Source organism: Gekko japonicus, unplaced genomic scaffold (assembly GCF_001447785.1).
Source record: "Gekko japonicus isolate JY-2015 unplaced genomic scaffold, Gekko_japonicus_V1.1 scaffold2017, whole genome shotgun sequence".
Classification (NCBI taxonomy): Eukaryota; Metazoa; Chordata; class Lepidosauria; order Squamata; family Gekkonidae; genus Gekko; species Gekko japonicus.
Genome location: NW_015163662.1, coordinates 27062 through 45275, shown reverse-complemented (window position 1 = coordinate 45275; position 18214 = coordinate 27062). Strand labels below are relative to the sequence as shown.

Below are 18214 nucleotides of genomic sequence, written 5' to 3'. Positions count from 1 at the left end.
GCAGAGGCTTTGCGGGGCGGCCGGGGGGGGGGGGGGAAGCATTTTAAAATAGATTTCCAAATACCAAGTCAGGGTTAATAACAAAAAATATTAATTCAGGCTACCCAGAGAAACCCTTCCCGAGCAAAGACTTTGGACCGTGCCGCTGGCCCTCTGCCTGCCACCCCTCCTGGGCTCAGGGTTCACCACACCGAGGCCTCGGCGAAGCCCCCGCGAGGGAGGGCCTTGGCTCCCAGTTGGCCGCCTGCTCCCGGGCTGCTCCTCCAGGCCACGGAAGCCGCCTCCTTCGAAGGAACACACACCCCTCAAACCACACCCCCTCCAGACCAGAACTGTCCCGGCGAAAGAGGGATCGGTCTTCCCACTACAAACAAAACAAACACTTACCTTGAAACAGGCCAGCAATAACCGCAAGCAGTACGGCATGATGGCTGCACTGGTACACGGCCAGAGCTTCAGCTCTGCAGCTGCTTCTGAAACTGCAGGTGGGGGGGGGGAGGGAGGGAGGAGGAAAGGGAAGGCGAGGCTGGGTCACCACATCCCTGACTGTGACGAGAAACAAGGCCCAGAAGCCCCACTCTTGCTGCCCTGCAGCTCCCTGACCCCAGGGGGCCGTTCCCCGACAGGAGAGCCTTCCTAGCCCCAGGCCTTCAGCCGGAGGACCAGCAGCCTCTGCAGAGGGATCGCGCCGCCACCGCTTCCCTCCCACTGAGGCCCCCTGCCAAAGCAACAGAGCAGCTTGGCCAAAGACTGGCAGGGAGGACTTCCCAGGCGCCAGAGCGGAGGTCTCGCGTGAGCCCGGATCCTGCTCTTGGCTGGCCAGTTTCAAACAGCCCTTCCCAGACGAGGAAGGGAGCCGCCTCATCTCCAGGAAGCCACGTGGGACGGAGGAAGCCGAGAAGGCAAGGATGGACGACTGCTGCTGCTACTGCTACTGCCATTATACTTATAAACTGCCCTCCCCCAAAGGGCTCAGGGCAGTGCACACCACTATCAAACATACAGCAAATTTAAAAATACAATAAATAATTGTTGTTGTTATTGTTCAGTCGCACAGTCGAGTCCGACTCTTCGCGACTCCATGGACCAGATCACGCCAGGCCTTCCGGTCTTCCGCCGTCCTCTGAAGTTTGCTCAACTTCATGTTTGTTGCATCTATGACACTGTCTAACCATCTCATCCTTTGCCGTCCCCGTCTTCTTTGACCTTCAATCTTTCCCAGCATCAGGGTCTTCTCCAGTGAGTGCTCCCTTCTCATTGGGTGGCCAACGTATTTGAGCCTCAGTTTCATTATTTGGCCTTCCAGGGAACAGTCAGGGTTGATTTCTTTTAGGACGGACTGATTTGATCTCCTCGCAGTCCAAGGGACTCTCAAGAGTCTTCTCCAGCACCATAGTTCAAAATAATCTATTCTTCGGCAGCCATACATGACTACTGGGAATACCATTGCTTTGACCATGCGGACTTTTGTTGGCAGGGTGATGTCTCTACTTTTTATCATGCAGTCTAGGTTCGCCATCGCTTTCCTCCCAAGGAGTAGGCGTCTTTCAATTTCATGGCTGCTGTCACAGTCTGCGGTGATCTGGGATCCCAGGAACGTGAAATCTATCGCTACAGACTTAGTTACAGCTAAACTCAATAGCCGCTGGGGACCGCTGTCCTACAGCGTGTTTTGCTGACTGTCTGGGAACAGCAAGATGCTCCACCTGCTATAATGTAAAGACCTGGGTCATGAAATGCAATACCTTTTGGGTCACCTTCTTCAGGATAATTGGTTTGAGAGCAGATATATATTTATTGCAACTGTCCCCTATAGAGGCTTTCTGGTTCACAAGTCTTTATGTAAACCATGTAATATATGAGGTTCACTATTTGTTTCAATTAATTAGGGAATTTACCACTTGAAAATTCATTTGTTGTCCGCTCTGCAATCTGTCTTCTCATGGCGAAACTTTTTCAAAACAGGGCAATACACCAGATGCCTGTCCTTCCAATGGACTTAGGGTGGATTTTTAGCCTAGTGTTCATTAATCCTCGTGTGTATTTCTTCAGATAGCCTTTTTGTACATGTATTTAAGACATGTGAGCTGAATTCTGCCCTAATAATCACTACGCTCATTGCACAACACTGCCCTGAGGATTTTCTTTATTGGCTGAGAAGCTCAGCAAAAGGGGAAGGACTGTGCTCAGCATCTCAAAGGTAACAATGGGGTGGGGGGACATTCCTGAGTATCACCTCCCCCCAAGGACGATGGCAGCGAGAGAGAGGGCTCCCCCCCCCCAGAGCTGCCGAGGGCAGAGGAGCGCCTCCCGCCCAGGTCACGACTGCCCTGCAGTCAGGGCCTCCCACCGCCTCCTGGCTCTCACACCACGATCGGCACACTCCATCCTAAGTGCTGGTACAGCAACATGTGCTGCATCGGCACACTACAAGCTTCCATTGGTTTTATGCCACTTTAAACTGTCATGGCTGCCCCCAAAGACTCCTAGAGTTGCAGCAAGTCGGAGAAAATTTGCTGTTGAAGATTCCTGGTGCTGCAACCTGCATATGTCTGCCCTGCCGGCCACAAGACAATTCTCAAGACTCCCTGGAGAGCAGAGCACGGCCGCTAAACCCGCTTGAATGTGCAGCATTCCGTATTAGGTGCTGAGATCAGTCCACTGCAATGCACAACCCTGTAGGCACGAATGTAGGAGGACGGTCCTATTCTGGTCTCGTATTCAGTTTCTTCAGTCCTTCATATGTTTGTCGGTATCGCTGGATGCATATCCCCGGCAGCACATTTCCATCATCGGAGGGGTTCTACAGATGGGGCAGCACTGCAAGCAGAAGCCTGCCTCCGCCTCCGCAAGTCGGGAGCTGCTTGCCAGGCCTCCTCCCACCTCCTGGCTTAAAAACCACTTACTGATCTGATACCGGGGAGTCTGTGCTGCACACCAGCTGCACACCAGCAGAAAGAGCCTGCTAAAATCACACCGCAGAGAGGCCACAAACGCGGAGCCCTAGAAGGTCTGGCCCCTCCGGTCCAGCTGTCTGTTGCCCACAGAGGCTCGCCATACGCACCTCCCAAGCAAGCCCCTGCAAAGGCCGGGGGGGGGGGACGAGGGGGGGACGGCAGGCCCTCTTTTGCTCACCGGCAGTTCAGCAGCATATTCCCTCTGGCAAAAAACCCTCCACCCTCCAGGAGCTGCCTTCCTCCCCCTCCCCCCCCCGAATCTCTCTTTCCAGAGTGGGATGAGTAAGTTTCACCCACTTCTAAGAATGTATTTTGCCTCCCCCTCCCCTATACCGTGGATGTGCTTGATCTTCTCCAGTCCCTGCAAACCGAGGCCCAGAGAGCGCCATCCTGGTCAGCCGAGGGGGAGGGCTCCTTTCCAGAAGCGGCATTTTCGGCAAGACACTCCCTGCAAACATTTCGAGCACAGGTTTTAAAGGCTTTCCACCAACCAGTCCTTAACAGCACTTTACCTTTCCTGAATTTTGACTTCGATTTTGGCTGTTCCTCCTGGACTTTGGCCCCCTCTTGTATGGGAAGGGCCATGTAACACATCAGGTCGAGGACCTTTTCACAGGTGAACTACACAAGAAAAACAAGGAATCATTAAAAACTAGCAATGGCCTCGGGTGGGGCCGCGCTGAGGAGGGGCCCCCGTGCCGGGAAGAAGCAGCCGGCCTTCCCAGGGAACACACACGGACGGACGGGATGAGATCAGAAGGGGAGCTGCCCAGCTGCCGTCCGGGCCAGTCCGACCCGGCCTCCCCAGTCCAAGGACACCCCCTGCTTCCCTCACAACCCGTTCTTATGGAGGCCGCTGTTTCAGGGGGGGGGGACCATCTTTGGGGTCCCCCGTGGCAGCTCAGTTTAGGAGTGCCACAATCGGGGTCCAATCCTGGCCGGTGCTTCAGTGCAAGGGAGGAGAGGCTTCTGCCACACTCTGGATCCCACAAAACCAAACAAGGACCCACGGTAAGTAGGAAAACCAACAAACAACAAGTACCATGCACGGATGATTATAACATATCATAAATAATTTTATATTTTTTGAAAAATATTTTTACAATAATTTCTACATATATAATAAATCATCTTAATCAAAAATATCAAAAATCATCTCCAAGAATCTCAAAAGCTATTGTACAACCTTTAATAATAGTCCTCCTCTGTTAAATAAAAGTTTCAAAAGGGAGGACTCCTTAAAGTCTCTTTATAACCTGTGCTCGCTGGGATTTTAAAAGACAGCAGGGTGTTGGAACAACAATTAATTGCTAGAGGTTATCCTCGACACACTATCTGGGATTCCAGAGAGAGAGCCTTTAAAATGGATAGGAATTTATTGTTAAAGGATAAGATCAGAAGAGAGACGGGGAGAGGCGGTCCCTTAATTTTCCCATCTGGCAGGCCCTATAAAACATATTATTCTTCAAAATTGGCATTTAATTTCAGACCTGCCTGGTTGCCAGGATAAACCTATCATCTCTTATAGGAGATCTAAGAATCTAAAAAACATTTTGACAAAAACTGATGCTTTGAAGGTTAGACAGAGAAAGAAATCTTTACCTATAGGACGTCATAAATGTGGCAATTGTGCCGCCTGCTGTTTGTGTCTGGAAATTTCTGAATTTTCACATCCTAGCACAGGGAATTTTAAACTTTATAATTTCACTAACTGTAATACTAGACATTGTATTTATGGTTTGATTTGCCCTTGCCAGCTTTTATACATAGGATGTACAATGAGGCCTGTTAAAACAAGAATCCTGGAACATAAATCACGCCTTAAACATCAAGTGGCAGATGCCCCTTTCATTTCTCCTCCATGAAACATGCTCCAGAAGACTTAAGATTCTTTGTACTTAAAAAAATTATAAATCATTCTTATAATAGGGTGGATAGTAATAAACTTTTACATCAACAGGAGACACGTTATATTTCTTTATTTAATACCCTGGAACCTAATGGTTTAAATCAATATAATGACTTATCATGTTTTCTGTGAATTACTGCATGTATACTCCTTTAATGTAGGGACAGAGTCTCAAAAACTTATTTCTAATTCTCAAGCATGACTTTTGGTAGAGGACTATGTCCCTTTAATTAGCCACGCCTTTTGTGCTCTATAAAACTTTGCAAGGCTAAAGAGTGACTGAATGTGCTTTTCACTTTGGAGGAGGCTTGTAGCTCATCAAAAAATTTTTTGCAGCGTTCACTGAAGAGAACTTTGGATTAAAACTCTGGGTAAGGACTTTTCACTTCTTTGAGACTCTGTCTAATATGAGATTACTAGCATTGTAACCTATTCTGTTCTTGCTATCTTGTATGTTAGTATGTGGCAACTTTGTGCTGAAAATTATTGTTGAACTCCCTGAGGAAGATTCGGAAACAGAAGGATATCTGGACCTCTGTTGGAGGAAGACACGAGCACAGGTTATAAAGAGACTTTAAGGAGTCCTCCCTTTTGAAACTTTTATTTAACAGAGGAGGACTATTATTAAAGGTTGTACAATAGCTTTTGAGATTCTTGGAGATGATTTTTGATATTTTTGATTAAGATGATTTATTACATATGTAGAAATTATTGTAAAAATATTTTTCAAAAAATATAAAATTATTCATGATATGTTATAATCATCTGTGCACGACACTCTGGACCCCAAACAGAGAACCTCTTGGGCAGATGAGACACTCGGCCAGCTTTGAGGCTCCTCTGGACAGAAGCCTCGGGCTGCCTGCCTGAGACGGAGTCGCAGGAGCTCCCCTAAGCGCCTGGCCGGGGGGGGGGGGGGGGGGGGGGGCAGCAAAACCAAGGAAGGAAAGAGCCAAAGGAATATGTGCCAGAGTGGTCCCCCCTCCCCCCCTCCCCAGGAAGCTCTAAGGCAGAGGGGTCAGACTCATTTGTCACGAGGTCCGGCTCTGACATAAATGTCACTTTGTCGGGCCAGGCCATGTGTGCCATAAAACATAATGCCAGGTCCTGGAGTTAGAAGGTATATAGGACAGCAGCCGGTAAGCTCCGAGTTGGTGTATCCTCACTGCAAGGCCCCGTGGGCTGGGAGGGGGGCGCAAAGGAAAACCCACCTGGGTGGACTGGGCAGACACTCCTCTGCTGCTTGACTGCTGCAGATGAAGTTGTTCTGCCATGCTGAAGCCATGAGCAGTCTCCTGTTCCTTCCCTTGCACCAGCTGCTTGTGGGCCGCATAAAAGCCCTGGACGGCCGCTTCCGGCCCCCGGGCCTTATGTTTGACACCCCTGCTCTAATGGCGCCTCCCAAAGGAAAAGAGGAAGGCATAAAGTGGCCATTTCTTGCCCCAATCCGTAAACTCAGCTCAGTGTTGTCTGCCACCCGCCTCCTCCAACACAGCAAAGGGAATCCAGCACTGCAAGCCTGTTCAGTCTGGTCCAAGGAGGCGCGGCGGGAAGGCTTCCTTGCAGGTCATGGGGGCCTCCTGCGACTCCAAAAGCGAAGCACCCGGAGCCCCAGGAACTTGTCATGGGTCTCATGTAACAAAAGGGCGGAGGGGAGTGAGTTAGGAGGAAGGTTCAAAAAAAGTTGCTAAAACTACAAATCAAAAAAGTGGTTCCAGTTATTTTTATTAAAATGTTGGTAACCAGTAGTTACAACTACAAGGGTATTTTAAAAAGCGGCTCTAGTTAAACTACTGCATAGTAATAGCCGGCAGCCCTTTAGCTGGAAGACAACCACCCCCCCCCCCCCCCCCTTTGGGGGGGCCCCCCCCCCCCCCCCCCCTGACCACTGAGCCATGGTGGCTCCAGCAGCCGTGGCCACAGGCCCGGAAGGAAAGCCGAGAGACCCACAAGAGTGCAGCTACCTACCCGATACTCCCCGAGGGCAAAATGGCAGGTTGCCAGCTGGATCAGGGCTCGCTGGTTCTCGAGGGATCCTTGCCCGGGGATCTGCGGTGGCGAGTGAGACCCCTGCAGAGCTGCTAAGTGGTGCAAACTGGCGATGGCCTTTTTATACTGACCCTTTCAAAAAAAGGGGGGGAGGAGCAGAAAAGCCGAAAGAGCATTAATGAAAGAGCATTCATGTTCTAACAATTCTGCCTAGAAGGTCATTTTCCAAAACCAGGCAACAAACAAGCGGAGGCCTGCTGCTTCCGATGCGCCGGAGTTCGGAGCCTGGAGCACGGGGGGGCCCCTCCCAGCCACCCGTCAGCCTACAGACCAAGTGCTGCAAGAGAGCCTGAGAGAACAACAGACGCCTGTCCGGTCGACTGCTGGAGCGAGGACGGCTTTGAGAGTTCCTCTGCCGCTTCTCACCTGATAGACGATCATGTCTGTGAGGAAGATCCGCAGCCACAGCCAGGTGTCCGTCTTCCACGACACGCAAATCCTTGTGAATTCTGCAAAAGGTGGCAGGGGATGAGGGGAAAACATCAGAGCTTTCTGGAAGGATGATTTTGTTAGCCTTGAGTGTACCAAATGAAAGAGGCAGGATATTTGTTCATTTGTCTTAGAGTGAGCGAAGCCTGTGGTAGACAAAAATGCCTGCTTTACCGGAGCGCGGAGAAAAGGGAGCCTTCCGGAGGGCCTCTGGACTGGCATCTCTGTTTCCGGCTCAGGCTAGTAAGTGAGAAGCGCCCCCCGCTTGGCACCAACCTCGGCCGGGCTCCCTTCCAGTTAGATCTCCCTTCTCTTCCACCCTGACAGGAGTGGAAACTGGGGCACGCTGAGCGCTAATCCTGCTGTTACGGAAGCACTCTGACCAAACATGCCCCATGCCATCTTTTAAGACCAGCCACCTTTTATGCCCCATCCCTGAGTTCCGCCAACTCCTGTGCCCCTTGGCCACCCTTCCCCGGCACGCCTGGGCCCCCCCAGTGCCCCCCCTTTTGTTTCCCGTCTAGCCATGCAACTGGGGACAAAATCCTCCCACAAACAATGCTTTGCTTGCTTCAGATCCATGTCTCTTCACACTGCCGGGTCTACTAGCCACCCAGCCCCAGGGCCTTCCTCCAGGGCCGGGCTCTCACCAGCCCCCCCCCCGCCCCCTTCCTGCCCGGGCAGAGCTGAGCGGGGCTGCCAACTGCTTCGCTCAGTTCTTATTCTCTTTGGCACCTCTGAGCTTCTCTACACCTTCCAAACTTGTCATGGTTCATTAGGACTGGCATGTGGCCGGCTGGCTGCCCTCATGAGTGCTCCGAGGCTCCTGGGCTGAGGGAGGGGCAGGCGGGCAGGGCGGGAGGAGGGGCCTCTCAGGCAGGCTTCCAAAGACAGGATCTGCCGGTGCAATGAGAGCCACTCTCGCAAACACCGGTCTACAGCACACGCACACGCACACAAAGTTATGCACCCGCCTGGCTTGAAGGACAGCAAGCACACTGACATTAGCAGACTTCCCTCTGCAGGGAACTCAAACAACATTTGTCAAAGCCCTGGGCTTAAAAGACTAAGATTTCTACCAAGAAAATGACTTAATGCAAATGGAAAATTCTACCAACAATTTTTTCTTTCCTTATCACATTCAGAAAAAGCACAACAAATGCTTAGCTGGTCTTTGTCAGCTATGCTGCCATGGGAGTTGGGGAGTTCATTCTGTGTCTTGTTAATTGCTATTGCATTCCTATCCCTGCTGTTCTGCCTTTGCTGAAACGCTTATCTCTATCTATGTGCAGGAGGAGGTTGTATTGTCTGGAAGTCTCCTATGTACCGTGAGAGACTCCTGGTTCCTAGATTTAGCCGCCTAACGGTTTCCTAACTTGTCCCGCACGCGGGAGAGTATCTAATTGGCCCATGCCATGGGGGGTGTGTGTGTGCATACGAATACCCTATATCCTATTAGGCTCTATGGGATGCCACCATTCTTAACAGTGCCTGTGTTACTGCATCTATAGCTTTGCAAATAAAAGTACAACCGTTCCTGAATGCGTGTGCTTCGTTGCTAGCTGTGGGTTCTGACAGTCTTCAGGAAAAGGTATTATGTGTGAATTGTGTTCGGGTTTTTGAATTTTTTTCTTTTGCACGGCCGATAAAATCTTTCTACTTTTAAGATACCTGAATTCAGCCAGTAAGGAGAAGAATATGACATCAAGTGACTAAGTCTGGAAGATGCAACATGCGGTAATAAGTTGGACTCTGTTGGCTTTATACTTCCTGCAACACCTAAAAACTTCTAAAACTCATCTCCCAAGAGAATACAATGACTGTGACCAGCAAGAGTCTTTGTCTGCAAGAATTTAACATAATTTGAACTTAATCAACTTTATATCTCAGGTAACATTTTACATTTGTCTCCAAACTTAATGCAATGGTGGCTGTTTTCTTAGCTTGCTCCTGAAAAGAGGCTTAATCCCTGCTGGGCAGAGAGGCATCAGGGCCATTTGGGGTTATTTGTGTTTTATGCAGAATACCACTATTTTATGGTTCTCTTGCTTATTTTTTTAAAAAGCTGGGCATCCCTGGATACCAGCATCACTTTTGCATCTAGCGTCTAAGCAGAATGCAATCGCTACAACAGAACTTTTATTCTTGGCAAAGCATCGCATGTTTCCTTTTTATGATTTTTGGGGGGTAACATCCAGCTTGGGGAAGCACTCTGGAGAGCTCAAAAGCTCGCATGCTGTCATGGGGTGACGTGGACTCTGTGCTCTGGGGTTTTGGGAACTTACCCTTGTCCAGGGGCTCCAGTGAGTGAAGAAGTTCCCAGCTCTCCCGGGCCAGCCGAAAGCTCTCCAGGACTTCCACTGCGTTCGGAAGCTCTGCGGCATGGATGGCAACGTGCCTGTTTCGCCCCTTCCCAGAAGGGTCTTCGTCATCAGAGCTCTGCTCAAAAGTCAACATAGTTTCCGTATTAATTGAAAAACTACATTTCAGCAAATGCTCTTTAAAGGTCACTTTGCTGTGGGCAAATGAGCGTGAGGCAGGAAAGCCATCAGTGAGCTACTGGCTCTTTTCTTTGTGGTATCAAATGTTGGTCAGCTAGGAAAAGTGCAAAAGCTTCCACTTTCGGTGGACTTCTTTGTACGAAGGATGCTCCCCCGTCCCGTCCCCCCCCACTCGATAGTCGAGTTCTTTAGGTGGCCCTAATGTTCATGGCCTGACTTGGACGGCCCTGCCCGGCCCGATCATGTCAGCCCTTGGCAGCCCAGCAGGGCCGGCCCCCAGAGTGTTCGCGTGGGGATGAGAGACCCCCCCCCCCAAGAGGAAGGGTTAGGGTCGCTGCGCAGGGGCAGGCAATGGCAAAGCCACCTCTGAATGTCTCTCGCCTGGAAAACCCCTTGAAGGAGCGGCCATAAGCCAGCAGTGACGTGATGGCAAAAAAAGCTTGCAAGTGTAAGCCCCCCTCTCTCCCCCTTTTCTCGCCAGACCTGCACCCAGCGCGACCTCCAGGCCTACGCCTCAGCCACCTGTGGGCCTGGCACAACTCCCGGGCTGCGTGGCCGGCTTTGGGCCCGGTGCAAAGCCCCTGGACCTAGTGCAGAGCCCCGGGCTGTGTAGCCACCGCCACCGCTAGGCCCATCACGGCGCCCCGGGCTGTGTAGCCCCTGCCACCACTGCGGGGCCCAAAGCGGAGCCCCAGGCGCTGCAGTCGCCACCACCTCTGGACCCAGCGCAGCCCCCTGGCACCACTGCCCCCAAAGGCAAGGGCACTCTCTGAGCCCGCACAGCAGAGAAGGCGACTGTCCTTTCTGAGGGATTTAACCCCTTCCCCGGTGTTCTTTTTAAATTTTCAGATGCAGAAAGTTCCAGTTAGCCCCCATGTGGCTCCGGGTGGCTAACAGTATACAGACTATCCATTCTGTCATTCACCGGACATTATTTCTTTCACCCATTAGTTATTTTTGCCCAACAAAGGGTCCCCAAGGCAGCAATTTCAAACATTAAAACAGCATTTAAAATACAAATATATATATAAAATACTTAAAACAATTAAATAAAATATATAAACAGACAGGCACACAAACGGAGGAGAGCTAGTAACAGTCAGTGAGAGAAGCCAAACAAAACAAAAAGATCTCCATCCACTGGCAGACAGATCAATGTCCCTGGGCGAGAGTTCCAGAGCTTTGGCACCACACCCAATTTCTTGGGTTGCCACCCATCTAGTCGCAGACAGGTGGCCTCTGCAGATGACCAGAGTGCTTGGGTAGGTCCATGCGGGAGTAGGCGGTCCTTGAAGTACGGTGGCCCATTCTAGTTCATCCACAAATTAATACTGTCTGAATCTTTGGAATGGGTTGTCATCAATAGGCTGATGGCATGCCTTACATTGAATAAACTTCCAAGAGCAGCCTTCTCCATGTTAAGACCATGTCTGGAAGCTGTGGTCAACTGGCTGCAGGAAGAACATGTGTGTGTTAAGTGCTGTCAAGTTCCTTCCGACTTATGGTGACCCTATGAATGAATGAATGACCTCCAAAATGTCCTCTCATTGACAGCCTTGCCCAGGTCTTGCAGGGCGAGGGGGCCTTTGTGGCTTCCTTGGTGGAGCTGATCCATCCCATGTTGGGTCTCCCTCTTTTCCTGCTGCCTTCAACACTTCCTTTTCCAGGGACTTCTCATCATGTGACCAAAGTACAATGCCCACACATAGTAACAGGGAATATTGTGCAACAATTAAACTTGATCCTGGTCACCAAGAACACCTCCTGACACTTCAGGGTCTTTTCTGGCTCCTTCCTGGCTGCCCTCCCCAGCCTCCATCTCCCTCCGATTTCTGGGCTGCCAGTCTCCCTTTCGGTTGATGATGGAGCCAAGGAATAGAAAACCCTGAACAATTTCAGTTCCTTCATTGTCAACCTTGGAAGTTGTGTAATTCCTCAGTAGTCATCACATTTGTCTTCTTGATGTTCTGCTGTAATCCTGCTTTGGCACTTTCTGCTTTAACCTCTTCAATCAGGAGTTGTTTCAAGTCTTTACTGTTTCTGCCAGTATTGTGGTGTCATCTGCATATCTCAAATTGTGAATGCTCCTTCCACCAGTTTTCACCCCACCTTCATCTAAATCTAGTCCAGCTTTCCTTATGATGTGTTCTGCATACAGATTGAAGGGAGATGAAATGAATCCTTGTTTGACTCCTTTGCCAATATTCTGTCCTAACACTGGACTCTTGTCCAGAGTGTAGGTTGCAAATCAAAACGATCAGATGCTGTGGCACACCCATTTCCTTTAAAACCAACCATAGCTTATCATGATCCACAACATCAAAATTCTGATCCACACCATCAAAATCTATGAAACGCAAGGTAATTTCCCCCCCTGAAATTCTCTTGTATGCTCCAGTAACCAATGTAAATTTGCAATCTGATCTCTAGTGCCTCTTCCTTTTCTGAATCCAGTTTGAACATCTGGTGGCATTTCTCATCCCCACATACGGTAACAGTCTTTGTTGTAAGATCTTGATCACTACTTTAATTGCTGAACCTCAATCCCAGTATGATGGAAGTGACACTGACTGGGAAGACTGGGGTCCTGGAGGAAATCATGCTGCCCATCTTGGACTGACAAGACAGCTGGAGCAGATGAACACCCCAGCCCAGAAGGTTCAATACAAATACAACCAAGGCTTTGGGGGGGGGGACACCCAAGTAAAAGGCCAAAAATATTCCAAACACTCCAGCAGACAAGAACACAGTGGATGGATCGTAAGGGGTCCTTCTCATAATGTATGTTAGACCCTACCGGAAGTCACGGGTTCACAAACTGAGAGGCCTGCTCCAGCCCCAAGGGGGTGGGGGGCCCCACGGCACCTTACCCATTTACTTCTATCAGGCATGATTCATCAATAAAGACGAGAATGCTTGCCCCATGAGCCCTGGAAGAGTCGCGGACAATAAAGGGGGGGCTGCCGGAGGCACTGCAGGTCCCAGTGGTTCTGTTCCTATCTGATCCATCAGAACCAGAAAGTAGCACTGGAGGTTAACTGTTCAAGCACTTGTGCTAAGGGGTTCCAACTTTATTCATTACTTTCATTGTATCCTTTCCCTCAAATGGAGACCCAAAACTGCTTACAAAAAGACTAAAATAAAAATTTAAGAATCTGAAAAGACTACATTTGAGGCAAACAGAACAAACCAAGGCATCCTGGATCCCTTGGGCTGCCTGTGTCACGACAGGGCCAGTGAGGCAAGGCAGAGAGTCCAGTCCAAGAGTCAAGCCGGAGAGAGAGCAAAAGTCCCAATACACAAAGCCAAGCCGTAGTCAGAGCGTTACCGAGAGTCAGAGTGCAGATAGGCCAGTGTCGAAGTCAGGGTGCAGAGCTGAAGATCAAGAGCCAGGGGGTCTTCAAAACGCGGACTGGAGTCAGAAACCAGGAAGTCAGTCAGGAGCCAAATATCAGGAACAGAGTTTGAGGTGCAGAGCTTCTGGTCCGAAGGACGAGTTTGCCAGCATGGTTTGCCAGCAGTCAGCGACCTATTCAAATAGCTCGCTGGGTTGTAAACTCATTAGTGCTTCATTAGCACTGCCTCGCGGAAGTCCTTGATCTGGCTAGAACTCCCGGGTTATTGATCTCCAACCAACGTGCCTCTTTGCATCTGGTTGCCAAGTCCCGGCATCTCCGATCCCTCAGCCGGTCGACAGGTGGCGGAGAATCGGGTGGCGTGCTGCTGGGGCCAGGCACTGCCTGATCGGTTTCAGGTGCAGGCTGTTCTGGAGGTTGGTGCTCATCCTTTCCGGCACTTAGGTTTGACAAAGACTCCCATGCCTCCGATGGTGTTAAAGGCACGGAGTCCTCCGTTTCGAGGGCAGGCATGACAGCCTGGGTGAGGCCTTTTTAGTTATTCGTCTGATTGCTCCCAGCTCAATCAGACAAGTGTGTGGACCTTCTGGACATAAGGGGCTGGAATGTGGCCAATAGACCAAGGGCAGTCCTGGAAAAGGGAGGGGGGGTGCTGGATCACTAAATAGCCGGGGATTGAGTCCTCAGTCTGCCCCAGATTGGGTCCAACACCCTGAAGGACTAAGTCTGCTGCTTGGACCAGAGGTTCCCTAGAGTACCTCTCATCAGCGGTGGCACTTCCTAGGGAGATGGGATTTGGCTGTTACTCATGCGATAATCAGGATCAGATTACTGTAAAAGGTTCTATGTCACGCTGCCTTTGAAGACACTTTCGAAGGTTTGGGTGGTGTCAAATGTCACAGCTAGACTGCCAACTGCTGCTCATTAGAGAGACCACAACTCACCAGTTTTAAAACATCTGCACTGGCTGTCTATTCATTTCCAGGCCCAATCCCAAATGCTGGTATCCCCTTTCATGTCCTCAGTGGCTTGGGACCCAAAAGACCCTCTGCTCCCCTGGATTTCTGGGCCTGCCTGCTGAGCTCTTCTGTGAGGAAAGGCAGCCGGCTACAAGAGGCAGGGCTCTGGGGGCCCAGTCATGAAAAGCCTCCCCTCAACCAGCCACCGGAGGCAGGCGCGGCTGTTCCTTGGTTTGGGCTGAGCTTATGTGGCCAACCAAGAGAGCTTTAATCCTCGTTCTTGGATGCCTGATGATTCTAAGGCAGCGGTTCTCAACCTGTGGGTCGCGACCCCTTTGGGGGTCGAACGACCCTTTCACAGGGGTCGCCTAAGACCATAGGAAAACACAAATTTTCGATGGTCTTAGGATGGTCTCCTCCTCCTCCGCTGAAGAACCGCGGGAGCTTCCCGTGCTGGGTGATGCCGGCGTGGGGAGGCGGCCGTTCCCGGGACACGCACTCAGCCGGCGCCCGCCCGTCACTCCCTCTGCTTCTGGGCGGCCGGCCGGAGCGGGGCAGGCGAGCGGACTGGCAGGCCGGCTCCAACCATCCAGGGGCTTCCGGCCTGGCTCGCCCCTGCTCCCTCTCCGCCGGTGCTGGGCCCAGCCAAGCCAACGTCAGCACTTCCCCAGCTGGCGCCAGGGACGACCCGACTCTCCCGCAATCCGGGGATGCGGCAGCCGCCGCCGCTCTCGCGATCTGCCCTTTTTTTGCTTGAGATCCGTTGGGCTCATTTCCTTTTGGCAAATTCTTTTTCGCTTGCACGAAAGTGGGGTTTGTTGGTTTTGGTGGGGTTTTTTTTAATCTATTTTTTGCTTCCGAAGACGACCGGAAAGAAAGGAAGCCAACAGAAGATCACGCGCAACCCAGATCCCGACAAAGCCTGCTGACTCGGGATTGGACCGGGAATTCTCGCTCCGCCAGGCAGCCAGATCGAGGGAGGTTGAGGGGCCGTGCTGCCCGGCAGGAATGTGCCTAGGACGGGGACGGGGTGTGTGCTGGGGCGGGACGGGGTCTTCTAAAGCAAATCTGAGTTGTGCGCACGTTAGGCCAGTGCCGTCAGCATTGGGTACGGTGGGGGTGCCCTGTGGTAAACCGGGGGTCCCGATCATGCCCTGCTCCCCCGGCCCACAATTTGGGCGAAGAGTTTATTGCAGCCCAAGCAAAGGACCCCACTTGGTGGGAATGGGGTTTAAGTCAGGGGGGCATTCATACCAGTCCCCAGGGGTCCCCCCCCCTTCACTGCCAGAACCCAACTTCTGCCTGGGATGGGTTGCAAGAGACAGACTGTGCACCTTCGGACCTCAGGCAAAAAAAAAGAGCACCCACCACTTTAGAGGGCGCTCCAATTCTGCAACAAGCTGTGAAATGCCACAAAAGACACCTCCCGCCTTTGATGGCATTTCAGCTCTGCCATTCAAGTATTTGTTAACATTTCTCCCTGTCTTTGTACTCAAGAGGTAATTTTATGGTTGGGAGTCACCACAACATGAGGAACTGTATTAAAGGGTCGCAGCATTAGGAAGGTTGAGAACCACTGTTCTAAGGTGTTCTTTACAGATGAGTACTGACGCCCTGGGTTCAGGTTACACTTTCTCTATATATATTGCTCTACTGTTTTATGTTGATTCCACTGTAAACCACCAATGGATAAGCAGGATTGAATTAGTTTAAAAATAAAAATAGAAATATAGCCTTGAAAACTGCCTTGAGAGTCAATGTTGATAGAAAAGATGGGGTAGAAATTATCTAAACAAACAAGCCCATCAGCACAGCAATGCATTTCATACGGGCTACTCGCTACAACTTTAACTGTCTCTGGATAGGAAGGACTAGATTGCTGCAGCCAACTCTGATGGTCATTCCACGGCTTCTTTCCTTTTATTATCTGAAAACTTTTGGAAAATTCAGAATGATCTTTGCATACCAGTAAAAAAGACAAAGTTGAAGACACTCCAATAAACTGCTCACATTTACAGAAACTTCAACGCCAGGGGTCCTTAATAGTACACTGCTGAAACTCACAGAAACTGCAACCAACAAAATCGTGAACAGTACTTTTAAACTCCATATTCCATCCATTCTTGCTCTTTCCACCACTTTGGTCCACAACTATGAACCTGTCAGTATCCCAAACCCCACATAAAACTGCAGCATTTATGCTCATTAAACGCATTACCATGGTTTTCTCTCTTCCCTCAGCAAGTTTCCGCTTTTTGTGTACGTGTTTGCTACGATCAATGTCTGTATCACCATAAACATTGGACACATCCTCCAACAGAACAAGTGGGATTTGGTTTGCAGCATTTGGACCTAGATTTAAAATAAACACACTACTTTAAGCACAATCACAACTATGAGGATCCTGCTGGAATCTGCTTCTAATGCCTAAAACACTCTGGCAAACCACTGCACCGATGCAATAAAGTGAGCAGTGACTCATGAAAGCTCATTCCTTACCACCAATTGTATTAGTCTTTAAGGTGCTACTGGACTCTTCTCCACGGCTACAGACAGACTAACACGGCTGCCCATCTCCAATAAAAACATACATAGCTGTATTGTCCATAGAGATGCGAAGGCCCAATAAAAGGGAGGGGGCAGTGCCCACCCCAAACTGTAAAGTTTCTTCTCCAGAAAAACTGAAAAAACTTCTACAGAACATTTTTGTTCTTTGAAATTAGAGAAATGCTCTTTAAGATACAGTTTTACTTACCCAAAATGTATAGCATGAAAAAAATCCCCCCCACATTTTCCAAAACAAAAATCAGAAAATTTTCAAAAGAACTGAAAAAAACGTCATTTTTGTGAAAGAATTAAAAACTTAAGGCAAACTTAAATTGTGCAGCATTCGATTTTTCTGACTAAAAAAGGGGGAAGTTTTAAAGACCACTGAAAAAACATTTTTGGAAGGGGCTCCTTTCTGCTAAAATAGGATAGGATGTAGCAGAAACCTCATGCTCCCTCACAATGCAGTCAGAAAACCACAGGTTTAGGCCTGGTTTAAATACCAAACCATAGGGTAGGTCTCACTATGCACCCATCAGCATTCCAGAGATCTGCAGGCCAGGAGCTCACGTTACTTCACCACCGACCCAGTTCAAATGGAAATGGAAATCAACCTCATGGAAGGGTTTTTTGGGGAGGGTGGGGTGTTACACAGTTAGTAGCATGTTTACATGAGGCCTTGGAGAAAAACCAGGTTTTCAACTGACCTTGGAAGAGAGAAGGTTGGATGCTGCTGACATACTGGAAGGCATTCTTGAAGAAGACCAGCACGGTGGAATAGATCACTTGTGTCTTGTATTTTGTATGGGCTTCATTATCATAGTTGCCAATGTATCTAGAGACATCTTTCATTTTGAGCAATATGTCGCCAAAGCTTCTGAGGACACAAGAGCATTCTGCTATTACAACCACCTCTAATTCAACGTAAGTACAAACTCTTCTTTAAATCTGGCCCCCTGGAGAGGGGGGGGGGGAGCCACAGTTTATGACTCAAACCATTAATTCAAATGCTTTCCACAATAACATTCACAGCCCCTGAGCCTTCTTCCGTCCCATGAGAGAGGGGCGCATGTCTCTGCAGTCTTGTTTATTTATTGTCTTGACTGTTTTTGCAACCAGAGTCATAAACAGCAAACCCCCATCCCACGATAAACCTCGTTCCACAGGGAAACATGGAAGAATTTAAAGGTTGCTACTGCAAAAGTTGTCACGTGATTTGGCAACAGCCGCTAGAGATTCTGCCACATGCGGAGCAGTTTGTCTTCCTCTCTAAGTTACCAGGATGATTTTGCTTCTGGAGAGAGGAAGTCCTGATCAAATAAAGGGGAGATCAGTTCATCTCCTAGAGCTGAGAATTTGGAATGTCTCTGCAACCACAGCTGGTAAGTCCTGCACTGCCCTTACAACAGGGTGCCCCCCCACCCCCACCCCAGCCAGCCTTCCAGGGCCGGGGCACATCTAGGAAGGAACCAGCATCACAACTCGTACCCGGGCCTAAAGACTGGGG

At 49.9% G+C, this 18214-nt stretch overlaps 1 protein-coding gene across 1 annotated transcript in view; it reads right to left on the bottom strand.

Moving 5' to 3' along the window:
- The window catches only part of INTS10 (integrator complex subunit 10), a 47573-nt gene that overhangs the window by 8216 nt on the left and 21143 nt on the right, over positions 1-18214 (bottom strand). Inside the window, 7 exon segments of the mRNA XM_015407732.1 lie at positions 388-467; positions 3470-3578; positions 6835-6987; positions 7282-7364; positions 9630-9783; positions 16379-16512; positions 17415-17584. Of these exon segments, the coding sequence (XP_015263218.1) occupies positions 388-467; positions 3470-3578; positions 6835-6987; positions 7282-7364; positions 9630-9783; positions 16379-16512; positions 17415-17584 (883 nt within the window).